This window comes from Triturus cristatus, chromosome 4_2 (genome assembly GCF_964204655.1).
Source record: "Triturus cristatus chromosome 4_2, aTriCri1.1, whole genome shotgun sequence".
NCBI classification, from domain to species: Eukaryota; Metazoa; Chordata; class Amphibia; order Caudata; family Salamandridae; genus Triturus; species Triturus cristatus.
The window spans coordinates 986,663,114-986,688,087 of record NC_140586.1 but is presented as its reverse complement, the minus strand read 5'-3'; the positions used below and the strand labels follow the sequence as shown (position 1 = coordinate 986,688,087).

Sequence of the window (24,974 nt, the reverse complement as noted above, 5' to 3'; positions counted from 1 at the left end):
TTGCGCACTGTAAGCAGATCACTGAAGTTCACCCTTAAGTAGTAACTAGGTCAAACATCCATAGTACGTACATCATTCAAAATGTCACTGGCCCTCCCTTCTTGTTGACATCTCCAGGAGTTCCTCCTCTCTCGTGGCTGAAGTGGAAGAAGGTTTTCACACATTATGCTTGTGTCTGTGGCACTTCCTTAAGCTCAGAGAGGTAAGCCTCATGGTTAATGCATTGTTTGGGCTCTGAGGGACAAGAATTCTTTGAACACCTTCCTGAACTCTCTGATAGTGACTCTGCCACTCTTAATGAATACGAGATCTTCATCAAAAAGTTGGACTTGCACTACCTCCCCAAAGTGAGTCCTGTCCTTGAACGATATCACTTCGGGAGAAGGATGCAAAGGCAGGATGAGTCGCTCGAACAGTACAAAACTTCCTTGCGCAAATTGGCTTCCACGTACAATTTTGGTGCAGCTTTAGAGGAGCATTTTATGTTGGGATGCGCCCTCGACAAAACCAGAGACCCCCTGTGGCAAAAAGACACGCCATCGCTTCAAGAAGTGCTGACCATAGTCAAAAGTCACGAGCATTCAAAAGCATGTGTTGATATTATACGCAAAGACAGTTCAGGTGATAAAAAGAAGAACATTAATGTCAAGGTGCTGGTGGATAGATTAGTTGAACCCAAATCGAGCACCACTTCAAAGCCCTTTACCACAAAGAATTTTCAGGGGAAGTGTTTGAGGTGTGGCAACCCTGGCCATATGACCAACTTTAAAGACTGCCCAGGCTGGAAGGACGTGCAAAACTTGTGAAAGGAAAACTCACGTCTCAAAGAGCTGCAGAATGGGCAACGAGCATAAAAATGTCAGGGAAGTTGATCTTTATGAAGAAGATTTGGAAGGAATCAATATTCTCCCAGTCACAGGGAATGCTAGTGATGGCCCTCAGGAGCTAGTTTTGATCAAATGATGCTCCTGTGAGCATGCTCTTCGACTCTGGGGCCAAGGTAAGACTAGTCCCCAAAACATTTAATGAGCATAATCTGCTGGGCAAAGTCACCTTGTTGAAGCCTGACATTAGACCACAAGGTTAAGGTGGAGTGACTATTGAGTTGCTGGGTTATTTCTGGGGCACAATTGACTTCAAAGGGAGAGTCATCCCTGGTAAAATCTGTGTCTCAATGAAGCGTTACTCGCTCAGAAGTTGGTTCCATCAAAATGATCTTCATATCTGCCTTGATCCCAATGAGATCTGTCTACCTAAAAGAATTACCACCAGTTATGGTTTTTAATAATGCTAATCGAAACTGGATCAAGGAATTCCCTGAGATCTTTGCTAATGAACTGGGTTTGTCTAAAAAATTATTTACATTAGATAAAGGTCAAATCTAACGCTGTTCCAAAAACAGTTAAAGTCAGAAATACACCTCTGTTAGTAAGGGAGAGCATGAAAGTTGAATTAGACAATCTCTTTGCCAAGTGCATCATTCAAGAAGTTGAAGCAACAGAGTGGGTCTCTCCTGTTGATATGGCCCACAAGCCAATGGGGAGGCCAGGCTCTGTGTCGGCTCGAGGGAGCTCAACAAAGCAGTTATTGTTGAGCATTACCGTATTGAAGAAGTTACGAGATGCTTACCTCACCCTTAGGGCTGACCAGTGCAAATTTGATGTCAAAGAAATAGAGTACATAGGGCATTTTGCGTCTAACAATATCCTGGCAGACTGTCTGTCAAGGCTCAGGGGTGAGGAGTGTGAAACGTCAGATGATGTTGAGTGGTTTGGAGGTGAAGAACTGGAAGAAGGAATTAATGTGTGTGTGATTAGTAAAGGGTTGATTTCTGAGACTGAGTGGAGGGAACCTCACATGAACGATTTAGACTTGCAGAAAGTCCTAACCATGGTTAGTGGTTGGTGTGAGAAGAAGGACTGTGAAGAGGTCCTCAAAGGCTATGGGCAAGTTAGGGAAGATCTGGCGATGGAGGATGGTCTCCTCATGAGTGGTCGTAAGTTGCTTGCACCCCTTGCACTAAGGTATACGCTAGTAAAGAGTGCTCTTGCCTTGCACATGGGCATTGTCAAGACAAAGAAAATAATGAGGGAAGCATACTGGTGGCCTGTCACAGATGTACATGTAGAGAGGTTGGTTTGTGAATGTGCTGAATGTGCGTGTTGTGACACGATATTGAAGTGCAGGACGCAACCCATGGTTATTAGGGAACAGGCTACTAGTCCATGGACGGACATTTCTATAGATATTTTAGGACCTGTGTAGTTGAAGACTGGGGATCACTATTTGATCGTGTGTATTGATATGTTTTTCTGTTGGCCTGATATCAAGGTGGTTGAATCCGTTGAGTCTGGTGTAGTGATTGAGTTTCTAGAAGCGTTATTTGAACGTGAGGGTTTCCAGTTAACACTCTTGTCAGACAATGGTGTTCAGTTCGAATCCCTGACAGAATATCAATGTCAAAAATATCGGATCCGAAATATCGATGTCAAGAATATCGAAGACCTATCTACATTATGGTAAGTACAAAAATATCTACACAAAAATATTGTTATCAAAAATATTGTTAAAAATATCGGGTTTTTTTACGTTAAAAAATAATGTAAAATTAAGTAAATGATAGATATATTTAAAATAAACATAGTTAAAAATATGTTTAAAATTATAAGTAATACATATAATGTAAAAACAATTAAACATAAAATATAATATATATACTTACTTCATAATATTTACAAAAAAGGGGTCGATTCTGATCTTGGTCAGAAAGCTCACCGAGAGCTGTCCATAGCCTTACCTTACGAGCGAATCGTTCCAGGAGCCGGACCGTCCGGGCGAAGAAGTACGATAGGGAAATGTGCCAAATTCCCGACCGACACGTACGTTCCGACTCCATCCACAATTTCCATACGAGCCGGATCCGTAAACGCCCAATCGGTCGCACAGAACCATTTTCACTGCATTTTCCGGGCAGACAAGTACGATGCGTACTTCCTACGGGCCGAACGGGTCACCACGTCCAGCACATCACAGCATCCGGGAACGCTGCATATCAGGTACGATTCGCGTCAGAACACAATCCACGGCTACGAGACGGACCAGCTAGCAATGGGTATGAGACGGAGCAACAAGCAGCGTATACGAGACGAACACATCATGAATCCAATCGCGCAGGTCATACCAGTACTGTACATCTGTGACTGGATCAGGAACAGACGCGAACGGCACAGACGGTAAGTCAGACACCCACCACACAAACAAATGACACGTACCCACCAAATGTCACACACACCCAGGGGGTCCATATTCTATACACTAGCAACAGGCCACGATAGGGGTTGCATGGCTATCACTACTACCAGCCCCACTCATAGGGGACTTGTTGCTAATCACTTCTACCACCCCCACTCATATGGGATATGTTGACTATCACTACTGCCATCCCCACTCATAGGGGGTATGTTGCTTATCACTACAACCACCCCCACACATAGGGGACTTGTTGCTTATCACTACCACCACCCCCACTCATATGGGGTATGTTGCCTATCACTACTACCACCCCCACACATAGGGGACTTGTTGCTTATCACTTCTACCACCCCCACTCATAGGGGACTTGTTGCTTATCACTACTACCACCCCCACTCATAGAGGGTATGTTGCTTATCACTACAACCACCCCCACACAAAGGGGACATGTTGCTTATCACTACTACCACCCCCACTCATAGGGGACTTGTTGTCTATCACTAATACCACCCCTACTCATAGGGTGCTGTGTGACTATCACTATGAACACCCCCACTCATAGGGGACTTGTTGCTTATCACTACTGCCACCCCCACTCATAGGGGGCATGTTGCCGATCACTACTGCCACCCCCACTCATAGGGGACTTGTTGCTTATCACTACTGCCACCCCCACTCATAGGGGACTTGTTTCTTATCACTACTGCAACCCCCACCCATAGGGCTTATGTTGCCTATCATTACTGCCATCCCCACTCATAGGGGGTATGTTGCCCATCACTACTGCCATCCCCACTCATAGGGGGTATGTTGCCCATCACTACTGCCACCCCCACTCATAGGGGTTATGTTGCCTATCACTACTACCACCCCCACTCATAGGGCTTATTTTGCACATCACCCCTGGCACCCCCACTCATAGGGCTTATTTTGCACATCACCCCTGGCACCCCCACTCATAGGGCTTATGTTGTACATCACCCCTGGTACTCCCACTCATAGGGCGTATGTTGCCCAACACTACTGCCAGCCCCACTCATAGGGGACCTGTTGCCTATCACTACTGCCGCCCCCACTTATAGGGGACCTGTTGCCCATCATTACTGCCACCCCCACTCATAGGGGGCATGATGTCTGTTATTACTGCCACCCCCACTCATAGGGAACCTATTGCCCATCATCCCTGCCATCCCCACTCATAGGGGACCTGTTGCCCATCACCCCTGCCACCCCCACCCATAGGGCTTATGTTGCCCATCACCCCTGCCAACCCCACCCATTGGATGGATGATGCACCACACTTCCATCATATACCAACATTAGGTATGTCAGCAAAATATATCCCCCTAACATCATGACAACAGTGTGTAGTCTGTGACAAATGCCCACACCAGTAAATATGACTTCGAACATACAATGTAACTCCCATCACATGTGTGATCAAAAACTGAGTATGGCCTACACAAGGCAAGCATCATTATAGCACTGTGTCAATGTAAAAATGACACCCCCTCACTGTGTAGAACAAAAGTTAAGTGTGGGGTTCCAAACTGCAGCAAATGTCGAGCATTGTGGTGATGGGGTCTAAACCCCCCATCATCTCAGTGACCAAAAGGTAAGTGTCATCATGGTAAAAGCTGCAAATGCCAAACAGCATGTATGATTCCTGGTCCCAACACATGAAACACTTTGGTGGCAAAGTAGTGGTTGTGCCCCATACCCACAGAGATGTGGTGAGGCTAAAAATGCTGTGAAAACCTAACATACTCTTGGCCATGTGCAGACAAGCACCACCCATGGGGGATGATATTGCATACAGTGTACAATGACACAAAAGCAGAAGTGACCATCATATGCATACACACATCTCAAAAATAGACACACAAATCAATACACCCTGTGTAGACTGTAGGTGTCAGCTCACAAACTCACATTCCATGCCAGCAATGGCACCTAACAACCAGGATGAATGTGCACAATGATGTGATATGACTCACAGGGACAGCAGGGAAAATCACCCAAACAACATCCAGCCAATGGCCCACAACAACAATACCAATGCACTGGAGCAGATGCACAAACACAAACAGGCAACCTCACACTGCACATCTCACACATGTGTATGTGTGTGTCTCAGTATCCCCAGGCAACTACACAACACATGAGGGGGGCTGAACTACAATGACACAGATGTGGACACAGTGCCATACAAAAGTAACCCATGAATTGGGCACCCCTTAGTGGGCAATCAGCCATTGTAAGATGAGAGGGATCCCAACAGACACATGTGACACAAGCTGGAATGAACAGCAACTAAAACAGCAAGAGACAGACCCACAACAGCACTACCCCCCGGGACCATACATTGGGGTGGCACAAGCATGCATGACACCTCCACTGTGATGACAAAGGTAGATATCGTTCAAACTGTGAAACTGTCATGGCCAGGCTGGGGTCGCTAGTACACGCATGAGAGAACCACAACACCCACAATCCCTTGAGACCGCCAGTAGGAACCGAGTATTTAAGCTCCACCTTCAGAGAACTCGAGGCTTGTCACTCGAGCTAAATCCCCGGTCCCTGCGAGCCTTGCCGTACCTGAACTCATCCACTCCGTTGGTGATTAGTTGTACGGCTGCTACCTGAATGAAGGTAGCCGCCATCAACATCTGAGACTCGCCGATGCGCATCCTGCTATGCGCAGACTGTCCACCGCCCAGGAGTGGTGTTTCGGAACTTCCTGAAGCCGCGCTGGGAACCCCGGGGGCGTGCCAGGAAGTGTGTTTGGAGCAAGCAGCTCGTCTGGGTTCCCGGCTCAAGCGCACTCCGTGAGGAGTAAACAGACAACAAAAGACCCTACAGCCGCCTGACGATTGTGCCGCACCTCCGTTGCTGTTGGGATCAGTAAGCGTCCTCCGTCAGGTTGACGTGTGGGACAATTGCGTGTTCCGCCGCCAGCACAGGGACAGGCGGTTCCTGCCTTTCTGCAACCACGGCAAGCCTTCCTCGGACACTACGAGGAGGAGGCTCGCCGCTTGTGTAACGTCTTTCTTTTTTGGATTTCAAGTGTGCACCTTCATGGATACGTGGTGGGCTATTGTGTGTTCCCACCACCGTTGCAGGGAAAGGTGGTTCCTGCAGTTCTCTGCAACATCCCCGGGGAGCAGTTCCATATCGGAACACCAGCGCGAGCTGGAGAACTCAGCAAAAGAGGATTATCTGCAGTAAGATAAGTACCTCATTCAGATCCAAGACTGTGCTGTTCTTTTTGTTTTCTTTATTTTTCTCAGTTGTGCCTTTTTTCATAGGACAAGCACCGCTAGTATTGTAGTAAGTACATGACACTTAGGGGGTATAGGGGCCTTACGAATGGGAAGGGGGAGAAAGCTAACGTGTCTATTGTATTCCCACTTACAGGGCAGTTTGGGAGAGTTATGGAAGAGAGAGGTCTACATCTTCTGATGACATCCCTATTCTGGGCCTACTTAGGCAACGTTATTGGTTCCTTTGTCCCTTTTTTCCCTTTCCCCTCTGGAAGGGCTGTCTGAGGTGTGTACACTATATCTACTCCTGGACAGGATTAACTCTCGTCATCCATCGTTCCTGCTGTACCCTGCTGTAGCATGTCTCCTCCAATGCAGTCCAGGTTAGTCCTTGTGTCTACAGTGTCTATGACAGTGAGTGGTGTGTTGTGTGAAAGATGCATATGTTGCAGGACGATGTAGGAGTGGAATGCAGCTCACAACAGCTCCTAGTGTGAATGAGACCATGCTACAGTGTCAGCTATATTGGTGTGTCCATTCCATTCACTGTCAGGTGTCCCCTGTCAATTATGTTTATGTGAGTTCCTGTGCGTTTTGTGCTATGTACTATGTCTGGATCTCCACACTTGTCATCTGCAGGACACACCTTCACAGCCAGGCCAGGGGACACCCCTGGACACTGCATCCCCAGACAGTACGTTTGAACATACGGTTGCAATGGCTGTGAGTGCAAACTTGTTTGGGTTGGCCAGTGCATAGGTGTGATTTGCAGCCACATCATTTATCAGGCCCATGTGTCAGCCATCTTGCCAGGGCATTTACTTTGTGAGTGAATATAGGTGGAGTTGTGGGTGTGTCTTTGTTCCATGTTTTTTTTTAACATTTTTATTGACTTTGTCATTGCTTGTTTGGTCCTTTTTTTGTATTTTTTCCTTTGTGTTTTTTAGGCATGAAGAAGATGTTCTTCTGACCGAGACAGACACTGATGTTGGCTCGTGCGGGCTTCTCCGAGTCTTTCACACTGACTTTCTTCTGTGTTTCATACATGTCGGTCGCGGAGATCTCCATTGCTTCAGGTCCCTGTTTTCTGTGCGTGTCGGTCATGCGGTTTGAGCTCCGTGCGAGTCAGTCTGGTTTCACACGCATTGCATAGTACTGCGCGGGTCAGACATCGCGGGTACGTGTCGGTCGGGTTCATTCCTGGTGCCTGTCGGTCAGTGCGAATCGCGTCCCGTTTCCGTACGGCTCGGTCGTACGGCTTGTATTCCGTACGAGTCAGTTATACGTCACAGGCATTGCATCGTACTACACGGGTCGTACTGCGCCTGTACGTGACGGTCGGACTCTGTTCCCGGTCCGTGTCGGTCGGTTCGATTTCCAACCGGAATCGGAATCGACCCCTAATTATTGTAATAACTTAATAAAATGTGAAAAACATTTTATAACTTATAAACACATACATACACATACAACAAAGATATAAATAAAAATATAAAAAATATATATAACAAATTTAGAAAACATTTTGTTAAATAAATTATACACTACATTAACTAAAACAAAAAATATTGGATAGCTCAGGGCTTAAAATTACTATTCCCACTCCAGAGAGTGCAACAGTAGGGAAAGTGTTGGATAGCGTAGGGGTAAAAATTACTATTCCAACTCCGAAGAGTGCAACAGAAGGGAAAGTGTTGGATAGCTTAAAAATTACTATTCCCACTCCAATGAGTGCAACAGTAGGGAAAGTGTTGGATAGCGTAGGGGTAAAAATTACTATTGCAACTCCAGAGAGTGCAACAGTAGGGAAAGTGTTGGATAGCGTAGGGGTAAAAATTACTATTCCCACTCCAGAGAGTGCAACAGTAGGGAAAGTGTTGAATAGCGTGGAATTAATAATTACTATTCCCACTCCAGAGAGTGCAACAGTAGGGAAAGTGTTGGATAGCGTAGGGGTAAAAATAACTTACTAATAATCAAAATGATATTTTTTACAAAATAATAATTTAATTATTAAGTAACAATAAATTAATTACCAATACCAATAAATAAGTACTTAACAATTAAGGTGCCGATTCCGATCCGGTAAAAGAAATTACCGTACGACTAGTATCCGTATTTTTTTACGTACGAGTCGTACAAGTCCCATACAAACGGCGAAGTACGATTCGTACTGTAAAAATACATACGAATCGTATCGGGAAAAGTCTACGAGACGTCCCCGGACAGTTTTACGTAGGAGTTGTAAAACTGAAGTCCGAGCGCACAAGTACGATCCGGACCAGCGTCCCGAATACACAAGCGTATGGAAAACGTCCCGTACGGAGCGAACTTTGTACGACCCCTACCCCGGGTACACTTGTGCCCGAGGTACAAGTCGTATGGCCCCCCCACCCCACCCGCGCATGCCCGCGCCGTACCCCCCACCCCCGTAAGTATGGCACGTACCCCCAGCTCCCCCCTATGTACGTGCCATACCCCCAGCCCATATGTACGTGCCGTACCCCCACCTCAGCACCCACGTATGTATGCGCCGTACCCCCACCCCAGCACCCGCGTATGTATGCGCCATACCCCAGCACCCGCGTATGTACGCGCCGTACCCCCAAACCCAGCACCCGCGTATGTACGCGCCATACCCCAGCACCCATGTATGTACACGCCGTACCCCCCACCCCAGCACCCGCATATGTACGCGCCATACCCCCCACCCCAGCACCCGCATATGTACGCGCCATACCCCCCACCCGCGCATGTATGCCCCGTACCCCCCACCCCAGCCCCGTACTTGTACGCACCGAACCCCAACACCGTACCCCAGCATTCCCTATGTACGAATTGTACAACACCATTGCATATGTGAGCACTGTACAACCACATAGCTATGGACGCACCTCACATACGCGAAAACGACTCGTACTGAACCAGGACACTGTAAAACAGCACAAGGAGGGTCAATTTGACTCGCACCACAAAACACGTCGACAGGACTAAAAACATCTAAAAGACTGAACTGGCACATCCAAACAGGCAAACAGAGGCCCAAACTCACAACCACATCTTATAACACACCCACCAAAAGTTCAAACACAGCCACACCCACAAATGGACCAATAAAAAGGGACCACAATCACAAACCATGAGCCTTTGCAACAGACCCACTGCTGACAGAGATCACACACAAACAACTGCACCCATACACCTTAAGTTACACACCTTCACACAACCTCCTTCACACAAACCCCCTCTACACATACACACACACCTACACATTCACACCCACACACCCACAACCATCCACACCCACACCATGCCCACAGACAAGAATCCAAAGTTCACAAGGGAGGAGCGACACATCCTTGTCAACAAAATCATCAGAGTCGAGCCACAGCTCTTTGGAACGTTGGTCAGACAGACCAGCATATCCCAAAAAACTAGCCTGTGGCAGAGGATCGTCAATCGGGTGAATGCTGTTGCGCCCATCAGAAGGACCAGGAATGAATGCCAATCCAGGTGGTACGATCTGCGGAGAGCAGTCAAGCGGAAAATGAACGAGGACTACGCCCAGAGTAACATCACAGGAGATGGGCTGCCCCGCAGACCGGTACATTACCATCCCTGGGAGGAGAAGGTGATGGCCCTGCTTCCGCCGGTGGGAGTACACGGACTAGAAGGAGTCGCAGAGCCTGGTGAGTACACAAACAGCTTACGTAACATGGGGGGAATGGCATCCACACCCCAACTACAACAAATGCACTCACCTACCCCCAAGACCTCACCTGACACAACAACACTCTAAACAACGCTCATGCCACTAACTTGAGTATGCCCCATTCACAAAGCAAGGCCATACCATGTCCCAGCCTACACAAACCACAAACCCAAGACAGGATGTCCGGGATGCTGGGAGGGTGTGGATCACTAAACATATTGGACAACTCAGAAACAGACACCATTGCCCTCAGCCCATATGGCCCAGGTACATACCCATGCACCATGCGCAATGCACAGGGACTGGCAAAGTACTGACAAGGTAGCTGACACCTGGGCCTGCTGTAGGCAGCACAAGGCCCTCCTGTGACAACTGCTAACTCGAACACAAACACAACAAGCTCAGAAATCTATGACAGGAACTCACACTCACTGACATGGCAGCATGCGCCATGGTGGGAAATATACATCACCTGGGAGACCCACTGTCAAATCACTCTACATCCACCAGCAGGCACCGTCAATAAATCAACAATCGATCAGGGTACGTGTAAGGCGCGCTACTTACCTGTGAGGGTCTCAATGCGCTGAAGGGGGAGGTACCGCCACTGCACAAAGAGCCAGGTCTTGAGGAGTCTCCTGAAGGCAAGTAGGTCTTGGTTCAGTCGTAGGTGGCCTGGGAGGGTCTTCAAGGTCTTGGCGGCGAGGTAGGAGAAGTATCCGCCGCAGCTGGGCATACGTTGGATGTGGGGGACAGCTGCGAGGGCGAGGCTGCTGGAGCGGAGCTGGCGGGTGGGGGTGTAGAAGCTGAGTCTGATGTGCAGGTAGGCGTGTCCGGCGGTGTGGAGTGCCTTGTGTGCATGGGTGAGGAGTTTACAGGTGATCCTCTTGTCGATGTTGAGCCAGTGCAGGTCTCTCAGGAGGGGGGGATGTGGCTGTGGTGGGGGGCGTTGACGATCAGTTGCGCAGAGGCGTTTCCGAAGCGTTGTAGCCGCCGTTGGTGTGTGGATGGGAGTCCTGCGTAGAGTGCAGTGGCGTAGTATAGTCAGCTGCTGACGAGGGCCTGTGTCACTGGACTACTTGTTTAGGCCGGGATCCACCAGTAGATCCGGCGGAGCCTGCATAGGGTGTCGTAGCAGGAGGAGGAGACGCCGTTGACCTGCTTGGACATGGAGAGGGAGGATGCGAGGATCAACCCTAGGTTGCGTGCATGTTTGGTGGGTGTCGGTAATGTCCCCAGAGCGAACGCCCACCAGGAGTCGTCGCAGGCTGAGGGTGTGGGTCCGACGATGAGGACCTCCGTCTTGTCTGAGTCCTGTTTCAGTTGGCCGCTCCGCATCCATTCGGCGATGGCCCTCGGACCCTCGTGGATGTTTGTCTTGGCAGTGTGAGGGTCCTTGGTGAGGGAGAGGATGAGCTGGGTGTCGTCGGCGTAGGAGATGTGTATGAGGTTGTGGTGGTGGGCCACTTGTGTGAGGGGGGCCATGTGGATGTTGAACAGCGTTGGGCTGAGGTATGAACACTCACCCCTTACACAAGCACACACCCCTGGGACAGCCAATGGAGTCACACACACTCCCAATGGACATGTGACACAACAAGATCAAGCCCCAGCCAAAAACAGCATCCTAGACCAAATGCGACATGTCAAAGACTCTGGATAACATTTCAATCAGTCCCCTGCAACATAGCCATCCACAAGTGAACATTGATGTGAATGCTAGGCACATACAACTACCTGGAGCCAACTAGAACATGTATGTAACATGGATGGCGCATGAAACATCATTAACATTGTCTCTCTCTCACACACAGGGCAACATCATGGATCTGCCCCCAACACTGGGGGGGAACAATCACAGGACCAGGCTCGGCAGGAAGATGATCCCACCGGCAGCGACGACTCTCAGCACTCCGTGGATGACCCCAACCAACCTGGACCCTCTGGTGCCCAAGCCCCTGCAGCACCTGCGTCAGGTACATCTGTGCCAACCACCATCCCCATACTTCCCACATCCTGGGAGACACCCAGGAGCCCTGCCCGCACAGAACAACTGAGCCAGTCTGACCTGGAGGGGCAAGGTTCTCCGGCCACCCAGGAGGAGGCAGACAACCCTGCTAATGCCATCCCTCAGGGGTCCCGTAGAGCCGATGTGCCCACAACGGCAGGCCAGGCTCGTGTGGGCAGGGGTGGTGGGAGTGGAGGCAGGTGGAGGTGCGAACATGACCAGCCAGCTGAGGGAACCGGTATGTCACACATACACCACATCTTGGACACATACCGGCGTGACACCAGGGGCATCAGCCAGGTAGTGGCGACCCTCAACGAGATTAAGAACCAGCAGGCTGAGCAACACGCCAGTCAACAACAACACCAAGGACGGATGGAGGCAAGACTGGCTGAGCTCCTGGCGATGCAAAGGTACATGAGCCATTCACTCCATCGGATCGCCGACAACATGGGCAACCATCCCTGTGACACCAGGCGCAGACCAGCACCAGCCACAGGGAGGGAGGAGGAGGAGGAGGATTTGTCCGACGGAGCGTCCCAAACATCGTCAAGGCCTGCATCTGAGGGTCCCCGAAGGAAGGTGGGTCGTCCACGGAAAAGACCGTGAGAGCCAGCCGACCATCCACATCTCCCAGGTCACCTGGCCTGGCACCTGGCCTTCATGCGCACCAGCAGCACATCATTCACTGACATTCTCTGCCACATGGACTTGCTGGTCACAGTCTGACCAATGATGACCAACACTGTGGTCTGGACTCTGATGACTTCAAATGCCAAGGATCCCATCTCCCCCTGTGAACTTTGGATTCCATGCACACTGTATAGCACCTATTTGTCCACACTAAACTGGCCCCACAACGCTAATAAATCCTAATTTCTTCAATGAGATGTTGCATTCATTTAGCATGAGTACACAACCTACATGTGTGGAAATGTCAAACTAGGCCTGAGTGTTGAACTAACTCCAGCCATCCATACCCTGGAATCTGAGTCTGGTACAGGACACACATGGGTCACAATGTATCATACAATACAGACATGGAGCACAATACTCACCCGTGATGGCCTCAAGCTGCTGAGGGGGGGCATGCAATACTGTGCGTACAGACCAATTGGGAAGAGTATCATGAAGGCGTAGAGGCATGGCTCATGTGGATGTTGCCGGGGAGGGAGTAGCAGGTATGTCTTGCCAGGTGGGAGAACTATGTCCTGCATGCTGGAGTACGGTGGATGTGAAGAATGGTGGCCAGGGCAAGGTTGGATGCATGGAGGTGGCACAACGGGGTCTTGGATGACAGACGTGCAAGGTTGGTTTGGGGTCTGGGGTTGTGGCCTGCCTCCTGAGTGTGGGTGAGGAGTCTGAAGGTCATCCTGCAGCACACAGTGATCCATTGCAGCTATCTCTGGAGGATGGCGATGTGGCTGGGGCGCGGGATGTTGAAGCTGAGGTGTGCACATGGAGCCTGGATGTGGACAAGTTTCCCGGGAGTGTGGATGTACTTGCTCCGTAGAGGGCGGGGCAGTAGTTGACCCGGCTGGTGTCGTGGGCCTGGGGGATGGTCTGTCTTTCCTTGGAGTGGATCTATCTGTGGATCATGTGCATCACGCAGAGGGTGTTGCACCCTGAGGGACAGATGCTGGTGATTAGCATGGCAAATGTGAGTGACGAATCCATGATGCACACCATCCTGTGTGCGTGGGCACTGGGTGCATGTGCAGGGCTCTTGCGGGTGGGACACAAGCAGTTGACCCAGCTGGAAGGGGACAATGCTCAGATGATTACCTCAGTCCTGTACAAGTGCAGACAGCTGGCTGATGTTCAGACATCCATCAATGGATCTCATGCCTTCTTGAATGTTGGAACTGGCAATGGCTACTTCTTTGGTGAGGGTGAGGAGTACCTGGCTGTCAATGGCAAACGAGCTGATGATGATGTGCTGTGCGCATGTGATGCCGGAGAGGGGGACCTGGACACATTGACGATTGACACGCTGAGAGATGATACCTGGGCCATGTGCCAGATGATGCCACTATACTACATGATGAAGGCTTGAGTCCCACTCCCATGGCCTTGCTGGTGTACGGAGCCGGTGGGGAGTAGGAGTGACATGACCTGGTTGGTGTGACAGGGCCTGGAATGCGGGGCAGCGCTGTGTAGGCAGTTGGAGTTGCACACTCATCATGCAAAGGTGTTGTTTGTGCGCCTAGGGTATGCATGAGAGCAGGCGGTAGCTTATCGGATGGACAATGCTTGGAGGGTGGCTGCAACATCAGACTGTAGTGTGATGTGGGTCATGCAAGGACATGAGGGTCGTGCAATGTGCACATTGCATGCGCTGACGGTCCAGCCTTTGGCACCGCGTGGACGCAACAGTGGCACAGACAAGCTGATGACAGCCAAATGAATGGGTAGAGGGAGGAAGGGAGGAGCATCTTTGAGTTGTGTTTGTTGCCGAATCCGGACACTTTGTTGGGCCTTGCTGCAGGGGCAGCAGCAGCAGGCGGCATGTCCTGGAACCCATGCCACAAGTTGCACACAAAGGCAAGGATGTCAGAAAGGACAACTGCAACAGGCCCATGTAAAGGAAGGAGTGTTGGGTCCCCATGGCACACCCGGAGACAATGGATGCCCAATCACCAAAGATGACTGACACAGGATCACGAAACTGAAGGACGAGCTGCGCACAGGATACACACCCTCAGCAGGTGTTCACGTCCCGTTATGGTGACCAACATGGCCAAATACATACACAACCATGGACATCATGCACAATAGAGATCACAATCCCTGGAGAACTGCATGCATGTTGCCAAACTACACATAGACTCATATGCACAATCTTTGACAACTATGCCAGAGATGTCGCATGCAAAGTGGCAAGAGACCAGCATTGACAGAGATGAGGCACCTTTGAGGGTGAGGGACACCTTTATCACTCAGGTTCACACCTAGGAAAATGCATCAATATGAACAGACTCGCAGGTCATTAGGCAGAACATGTGGGACCTACACTGGACACCCCCTTCACAACACAGATGCTGTAAATCGATTGAACTGGCACACAAGTGAAGGGTGTGAGCCAAACACCCCCTGCTGCACATGGAGGGTCTGCAATTCCCCATTGATCCTCTCATGGGGATGTCCCACACTATATCCACCCGTAGCATCCCGTATGTTTCAGAGGGAAGTTGTACACACATTGATGCGTTCATCAGAATCCACAGTCCCAATACAGGTTACTGTTACAAAGGGTGACTATCAATTCATGGGAGTCATGCAACATGTCATGTGCCCCATGGTGAGTCAACATGTATGTATAGTAACACAACATGCACATGAGCAGTGCCCACACATTCCAAACACCTACCAACACCAAAATGCCTTGCAGCAATCCTTCACCAAAAAGACTTTTCACCATGTCCGTGCATGGGACGCTGATTCAGCACACGTTGCAATACTCATGAGGAATAGCGGGCGGCCAAGGATGACACGAGCAGACATCATGCGCAACTACCTGTGGATGACAGACACACAAGAAGTCAGGGAAATGATTGGCATCCGCATGCATGGTCATTTACTCTACAGGAATATGTGTGTGAACATGTTTAATTGTAAATTGAGTGTCTAAGCTATTATGTGTGGAAGGACCTCATCCCTCGAGTGACACATCTGAACACACCTCTAAGTCACTTCGCATACAGTCGGCTGGACACACACATTGCAACACATGCCACACAAGGCTACAAGCGTGCACACTCAGACCCATGGACTCACCATCATGAGAAGAAGTTGCGTATGAGCTGACTCTGGATGTCGTCCTCATCCTCCTCATCCTCATCCTCACTTGCCTCGTGACCAAGCCCTTCATCCTCCACGGGTGGATGTTCCTGTTCATCCGGATCCAGGATGAGTGGCACAGCCTTCTCCACTGCCATGTTGTGCAGCATGCAGCACACGAGGAAGATTTTGCAGACCTTCACCGGTGCATATGGGAGGGACCCGCCTGTCTTGTGAAGGCAACTAAATCGGCTCTTCAGGAGGCCAAACGTCCTCTCGATCACTCGCCTGATCTGGCTATGTGCGTTGTTGTAACGGTGATCTGCAGCTGTTCTGGGGTTGCGGAGAGGCGTCATCCGCCATGGCATGTAGGGATAGCCAGAGTCCCCTACATGGACACATCATGTAACGAAGTGGGTCAGGAGATGACGTAAGATACAAAGATAGCGCTAAAACAAGGACAAACAGAGTATACCGACCAACCAGACATGCTCATTCGTTGTGCAGTCGCAGCATCATTTCGGGCACCCTGCTATGCCTCATGATGTAGGCATCGTGTGCTGACCCTGGAAAACGTGCACAGACATCGGAAATCCGCATGTTAGCAAGACACACCACAAGGGCATTTATGGAGTGATAATTTTTACGGTTGCAATAGGCGACCTCCTGTGTCTGTGGTGGTACAAAAGCCACATGTGTCCCATCAATGGACCCAATGACATGGGACATCCCTCCCAGGGCATAGAAATCACCCTTGACACCTGTCAACTCCTCAGGAGTCGGAAAATGGATGAATTCATCCAGGTGCTCCAACATGGCTTCTAAAACATCATGCAGGACACGGCTGAACATGGTCTGTGACATGCCACCCACATCAGCTATGGTGAATTGAAACGTACCCGTGGCAAAAACATGTAGGGCTGCCATCACCTTCATCTTGGGTGTCAGCGCAGTAGGATACCTGTGTCACGGTAGGAGGTGTGGTTCCAGCTTTGCGGTCAAGTGCTCAATCAACTGTTGCAAGAAGCGGTAACGTCTGATGCAGTCACGTTCCCTCCCGGCACCCAAGTCTGGCATTGGTCGTGGGAGAGGCGGTGCCCTGCAGAAAATTTGAAGGAATAACGAAGAGTGAGTGCATAACAACATCAATGTCAATGAACTGAGCACATGCTCAACTACTACTACACATCTGCTAAATACAGAGTCTGGTCTGTGTGTACATCCAGGACACGTATGCCAGCCAGGTGAAACTCCTACAAAAAGCCAGCTACATCCGTTGATTGTCAAGTTCAACATGACATGCCCCGAAACTAGCTGTGGGCCAGTATAAATGAACAGCCAGAGACATCACAAGAGTGACATACATCCACATATCTGAATTTGAAGGATGTTATCTCATACAGACAGCTGGCGGCAAGCTAGACGCACAGGTCACATGTCACTGAAAATGAACACATCACACACATTGTGAAGAAGGGGTACACGTGAAAAACGAACACACAGAAATGGATACGGAGCAGATATGTCCTCATGTCAAAAAACCATCTTCGAAGCATCCAGACACACGTAACGTGTGAATCCACATGTGGCATGGTGTGCGTTTATGTGTGCCATGCCCATCTACACACAGACACATGTTGGATGCAGCAACAGCAGATGCAGTTGACGGAACACCAATAGCAAGCTCATGGGAACACATGACACACACAGGACATAGTCACATCGGGGCACGCTGGTACTTAGATGTCAGGTGTTAGTGTCCCTGTCCCTGGCATCAGGGTACAGTTGCGGGTGTTTTGACGTGGAGTCCCTCTACTCCTGCATTCCCCAGACAGAGACCCTTGAAGCAATTAGAGGGCTGCTAGAAGCCAATCCAACCGGCTTGAGCTCGCCAGTGAAATTCATTATGGACTGTGCCAGGCTGGCCATGACTGAAAACTTTTTTAAGTACGAAAACAGAATCTACCTTCAAGTATCCGGTACTTCGATGGGCAGTGTTTTTGCCCCCAGCCTGGCCAATCTGTATGTCCATCTGTTTGAACAACATTGCGTTCTGAATAACAACAACCCCTACCGCGACTGTATCGTTGAATGGAAACGTTACATCGACGATATTTCGCTATTTGGAGAGGCGACCTTGCTACTTTGAAGGCCTTTCATGTGTGGCTTAATAACCAAAACAACTTCCTCAATTTCACTGTGGAAGCGAGCAAGCTTAGTTTGCCATTTTTGGATCTTCGCATTTTTCCAATTGAGAATGGTCTGGGCAGTGAATTATACACCAAACCGATGGCAAGAAATTCCATTTTGTCATATGATAGTTTTCACCCCAAATCACTCAGGACAGGTTTACCGTTTGGGCAGTTTCTCAGGCTGAGACGTAACTGTTCCACTATGGATAGTTTCAGAGAGCATGCTGGCGTATTGTCCCAAAATCTGAAAGTTCGACAGTACCCTTCAAAACTTATACGGCAATCGTATAAACGTGCTTGTAACAACAATCGAGAAGCCTTACTGGAACCGTCTGTACCAAAAGCCCCTTTGAATAGATTGACATGTGTGAACACGTTTTGCACTCAATCTAACCAAATACAAAAAATTATACGGAAACATTGGTGAATTTTAAATGTTGGACAGGGACATCTCCCACCCCCATTGTTTTCGTTTAAAAGAAATGTCAATTTGCGTGACACACTGGTCCACACACGTCCAAGGAACATGGCTGCTTCCCCAGTAAACACCTTGTGGAACATGCCACCTGTTCAGGGTCACTTTGCATGTGGTAACTGTGCTGCTTGTCCACACACACAGCATACTATAGAGATCGACATCGGCACACGTAAACCCTGGAGACAAATGGAACACACAAACTGTAATAGTGATAAGGTGATCTATCTAATCACTTGTCCTTGCAAAAAGAGATACGTGGGGATGACTACTAGAAAGGTCAAACTAAGGATTATGGAACACAAGAGCACCATAAGATGCCAAAGACAGTCAACTCGCTTGACCAGCCACTTTGTGGAACTGAAACACAGACCTGACGAGTTAACTTGGACCATTCTTGAACAACCCTTTATTCCAACACACGTTACTGATATTTCTAAATTTCTGTTTAAGAAAGAACAGCGTTGGGAGTTCAAATTGAAAAGCGATGAAGTGGGGCTCAATGAGGCTATTCCCTGGACCTTGCTATGATACAGTTTCGGCTCATCCTATACGTCTGGTGATGCAGCCCTTACATGAATGTATCAATTAAGCAATGAGGTGGGGATCAACAATGCCATACCCTGGACCCTGTTATGATGCAGTCTTTGTTCGCTTTTTATGTCTGGTGCGGTAGCTCTGACTCCATCGTATTTATAAGTGACGAGGTGGGGATTTACAAGGTTACTCCCTGGACATCGTTATGGGCGGACTTTACTCATGCCACACGCCTAACGATGTAGCCTTGACTATTACAATTGATTATTTCTAAAAAAAAATGTTTTCATTATTAGGAACAACTATGATACTCATAGGTGTACGACTCAGAATAGGGTCCACAGAGCCATGGTCTAATGAGTATGGTTTACTTATCAGTTTTTCGGTTCGACATACATCTCTGTTAGAACCTATTCCAACATAAGTCGAGTCGAGGCAGGGTATTCAAGCCTGACTACAGTTCCCAGCATGCTCATTCGTCTTTACGTTCTTTGACGCACACGACGCAGAAGCGCCCTTGTCATGTGACGGGGGCTCCGTTGACGCTGCGCTTGGCGTTCTGCAGCCATACCTAAAGTTCGCCTAATAAAATCTCCATGTCCATACCTGCCCGGTTACCACTCGGAACAACCAGGAAGAAGGTCCGGGGTAACGACGGACAGGTAAGACTGTTTTTCGACCTCAGTTCCTCGTATTTTTCAATTTTAACTTTTTTAGATTTACTTTGTTTTGGTCGTGTTTACATGCTTTTTGACATCAATTGTTGGCTTGCTTGGTTCACGACCCTTCTAACATCCATAATGCCTGGTATAACAGTCACTGTGCCCTCTATGAGAGGTGAAGGTTTTTTTGTTCACTCTTTTGAGGACAATGGTATTCATCAGAGAGTATTTAAGTCGGGACCTGTGATGAGTTGCGTTGTCTCAGCCCTGAACAACACTTGTTTAACTGCGTTTAAACATTTGTTTCTCGACGTTTATACGTCTTTTGCATTGAATTAATCTACTTCATGTGCTTTTAGAGGTTATGCCTTATTAGGTTTGCTCCGGTGAACAAGTAAATTCCTGTTTTCCTCATGGCATTAGTTTTTCCTCTCTGTTTTTGTTTTTATAGAGCATTGCCTCACGCCCTGAGTTGTTACTAGGAGTGTAGGACGCATCCCCGATTGATTACAGGTAAGGAGGTCATTTAGATTCCTTCACGACAAATGTTTACTATTTGCACATTTGTTTTAAGTCATTGAGTATTTTTGACTTCAACCAGCATACGTCATTCATTTTTTCTCCTGTTTACATTCCCCCCTTTTTTTAACAGGTGATTATCTTACATCCCTACTGTTCCGCCTATCTGAAGATAAGCAGGTACTTTTGTAGGTTGTATCGTTCCATTTACGTCGTGTTATTCACTTCACTTTCAACATCTGCAGTAGTTCCACTATTTTGGTCCTGACGAAAGCCACTGTCATAATGTTTAGACTCTAGTTGGCTGAAACATGTAGACCATCGAGGACGTGTTCCTAAAATTCATGCGGACACTTTTTCCTCTATCTGTTGCGTTTTATCTTGACACCATTAGATACTGAATAAAAATATTTTTCTACAGGTAGTCAATTTTAAATCACACTTTTTTTCATATACACTGCACTTAGGTTCACCACACTACTGGCAGCTTTTGTCACTAGGAGATTTTTTATCTTCCATGTTATATCGTAAAACATCCGTGAGCTCCTCCTTTTAATAGTAAATAAAGGAGTTGTAGCTCCTTAACTGCACTAGGTGCGGTTAAAGGAGGTCCCAGATGATGAAGCATGCCACTTCGGTGGGTGATGGGACTTGGTCCTTCATTTGAGGACTTTTTGTGTCTGAATATGCTGGTTTGTTGTCTTTCTGTCTCAGTTGGGCTGTTATAGACCCGCGGGTTGTTTTGTTGTTATAGACTGTGCCATACCAGTGATGCAGTGCTTGACACGTTTGTACTACATGCACACATGTGCAGAGTGGGAAGGGGAAGTGTGCCACATAGTGCCCCATCACACATGACATGTGTACACAGGTCCTCACACATCTATTGTGCTAAAACATGAGGAGACATGTGCCATATTACTGCCTGACACACCTAGGCCCTGCACATGAAGGACTGCAATGACAATGACTTGATGTACATCCGTGCACGAGTCTGACACACCCATTCCTTTCGTGTGCACCTCCTATCACTAGTGTAAGCTGTGAAACGCCCCGTACACACGCTGTAAGGGCGTGTGAACGGACCGTATCATTATATTGTTGTTGCCGTGGGAGTACGGGTGTGTGTACGGACCGTACACACGTACGTCTACTACCAGTGTGTACACGTACGTGTACTACGAGCGTACACGTACGTGTACGACCAGTGTGTAGAGGCACGTCTACTACCAGTGTGTACACGTACGTGTACTAGGAGCGTACACGTACGTGTATGGCCAGTGTGTAGAGGTACGTCTACTACCAGTGTATACACGTACGTGTACACACTGGTAGTAGACGTACGTCTACACACTGGTCATACTAAATTACATATGGGACACATGAGGGACAAGTATTAGGGCCTAAATGCATGCAGGTTGTCATGGATACCGAGTTTCCTGTTCAAATTTTTCCATCAGGTGGCCTGGAAAAGTCAGTTGGCAACTAAATACTATGTTGCAAAGTGGTTGTTGACTCCACATGATGCACACATTTTGAACCATGCAAAAGCTGTCACTGGTGTATGTTTAAAGGGATTGGAGGAAACGTAGGATGCAAATGAGTCTGACCAATCACTCTGTACTCCTGTAAATGAAACAGCCCAGCACGGTAGAGATAAGTCAGCCAGAACCCATGAGAGGGCACTTGCCTGCACAACCTTTCAGTCAACACCACTGCTGCTGCTTGTGATTCCTCTGGCACCATGTCCAGGTCTGTGAAGAGGGCCCAGCCTTTCACACAAGAGGAGAATGAGGCATTGCTGGATGTCATCCTCCCATAGTACCCCAGCCTGTATGGGAGACCAGGGGAACAGGTGAGTGCTGACTCCACTAGCTTTGACTGTGCACCTTTTTTGTGACTGTCACTTCTGGCATTTTGTCCAGGTGTGACAGACATGCAATGTTGTTTAGAGTGGGTCCTAGGGGTGGGAATGGCTTATGTCTCTCATGCAGAGCATGATGTAGTTCATGTGTGCACTCCTCACTTGCATTGTGTTTACTGTGACATTCACTGCACAGTGCATGGCACATTCAGCCTGGCCAATCCTTTGGCCAATTTTAGTTCTATAGTCCTGAGGTGATTCACTGCCCCCCCCCGCCGGTGTGACAGGTGACTGTACCCACAGATGTGTGTGAGTTGAGTGGAGCTGTGGTTAGAGTGGTGAGAGTGTCCAAATGCTGTGTACGCCCCCTGGACATTGATGTGTGTGAATGTTCCTTGTAATGTGGGTGAGTGTCTATGTGGAGTGTTGCACCACAGCTGCATGGAGGAGGCTACAGCTCCACCCATCTGATGTGAGATGTAAGCCGTGCGGAGTGTCTGACTTGCTGAGCTAGCACCACACCTGTGACACCCCACAGGCAAGTGGCACATGTGCAGAGTGAGGTTTGTACCCGCTGTTGCCAATGGCAGGTGATTGATCTGTGCCTGTGTGTGTCTGTGTACTCTGTTGAGGTTGCGTCAGTGGGCTGGGGCATGTAACTGCTTAGAGGTGCTGTCCATCAGAATGGTGTTGCATGTGATGCACAGTGTGTGCCATGATCAGGGAGAGTGTTGCACCCCTCATGCCACCTGTGTACTTTCAATGCCATGTAGTGCATTGGGGTTTCCACAGAGGCTAATGTCCCGATGACAAATGTGCGATTTGTTGGCAGCATACTATGCCCTCTTCAACATATCAAAGATGTTCAAATGTGTGTCTCTGTGACATGGAGCAGGTGAAGTGATGTTGTCTCACTTTGTCATCCTCACAGGTAACTGCCTACGAGAAGGGTAAGATATGGAAGTGGGCCGTCAAGGCCGTGAAATCGGTGGAGGGTCGCAGTCGGCGCCTAGCCCAGGTGAGGAAACGCTGGCAGGATATCCTGTGCTGGATCCGGAGGATCGCCCGGTGGCAGCTGAAGGACTCACCTCCACGCAAGCATGGCGGGGCGCCGACGCCTGACCCACCAGATGAAGCGTGTCCTGGCGGTGGTCTTCCCTGACATGGATAGGCGGTTACAGGAGTTACAGCAGCTGGAAGGGGGTAGGTACATGTGTGTTTGTTTTGTGTCACCAGCTTATTGAAGTGCTCAGTGGCCTAGATACACTGCGAGGGTTAATATGTGCAGTGCATATCCTGTTGCCCAAAGTCTACCGGCGCTCTTCTTCCTCCCTTCCCCTCCTTGACATGTGTGCCCTGGCCTGTGTGTAATCACTATTGCACATGGTCATCTAGGCTGACAGTTAATCCAAGTGCAGCATCATGTGGTGAGGGCTGAGACATGTGTTGGTACCTTGCCTGTGCCCTGTCCTGTTCAGTCATTTGGGGGTCCATATTAGTTGGCACTGATGCAGTCTCAACATAGGAGTGTGATTTTTCAAATGAACAGATTTGCTGCATGCATTACCGATGTTATGGCCTCAGACATGATGTGCATGAGTGGTAGATATGCAAAGTGGCGGGACGGTAGCTCATGTTACAGTCAGATCATTCCAGGACCATGGAGCAGTTTGCCCACTACAGTCCCCTAAGACACCCTTGCCTTGGAATCATGTGTGTCATCCAACACTGTGCCCATTCTCTGTGTGTTCAGCATGGGTTGGCCTCTGTGGCATTGTTCCCTGGCCTCATTTGTATATATCTAAAGTGTGCTACATGTGCCCATTGTACTGGTTGACCACATTTGGCTTGTGCATCCTCACACTGGGCAGTGACTGTGTGTCTATGTACAACTATCTGTTGATGGTTGGTTGTCACAAATATGTGTTGGCAGCCTCACGAGGTGATGTGGAGTACATGTAGGTAATCGTGATGCCCATTTTAGGGAACCCAGATTAAGAGGTGTCACTTATTGATCTGTCTCAATCACATTGTGTCAGATATGGTGGGTTTGTGCGGACAAGGCCTACATGTCCAAACCTCATGTCTCCTTGCCAGGTCTGACCTGTGTGTGATCATTGTCTGGACTGACACTCAACATGCAGTGACCCAGTAATGTTGTGCATGGTTTAATGTTTGTGCTTTGCAGCATGTGTCAGAGGTTGAAATAAATGGTTCATGCTCATCCATTTTTGCCACCAGTGTGTGGTCGAGATGCTATGTAGTTTGGCCTGTGTGTGCTGACATCTGTGTGGACATTCTTGGTTCCCATGAGGGTGTCTCCTCAGTGCAGGTGCTCCTTATCCCGACACAATTGCAGGCCCATTAGCTAATGCATTGTCCTGTGATTGGACATGTGTGCCACTCCACATGACAGGCAGTGGGTCCGATGTGTTGCCAACTGTGTCATCATGGTACGGATGACCATGTGACAGGTGGCATGATTCAAGTTGTTAGTCAAGAAGTATTGTACCTTGGCACTCACTACACCTGTCAACATGTCTAAATATTTTAAGAAGCTTGACTTTGATCTTTTGTTGTGAAGGACAATCATGTGCCTGCGTGACAGATGTCTCCCAAGGAAGTGCAACAAAAAGTAGCTTTACAATTTCTGGGGACACGCTGGCATATTTATAAGAAAGGTACTGTTCGATTATCACTTGTTTTCTGA

At 48.7% G+C, this 24,974-nt stretch overlaps 1 protein-coding gene across 1 annotated transcript in view; it reads left to right on the top strand.

Moving 5' to 3' along the window:
* LOC146839224 (uncharacterized) overlaps positions 1 to 24,974 on the top strand; it is a 722,084-nt gene that overhangs the window by 256,411 nt on the left and 440,699 nt on the right. Inside the window, 2 exon segments of the mRNA XM_085600021.1 lie at positions 281 to 650; positions 1,369 to 2,132. Of these exon segments, the coding sequence (XP_085456147.1) occupies positions 281 to 650; positions 1,369 to 2,132 (1,134 nt within the window).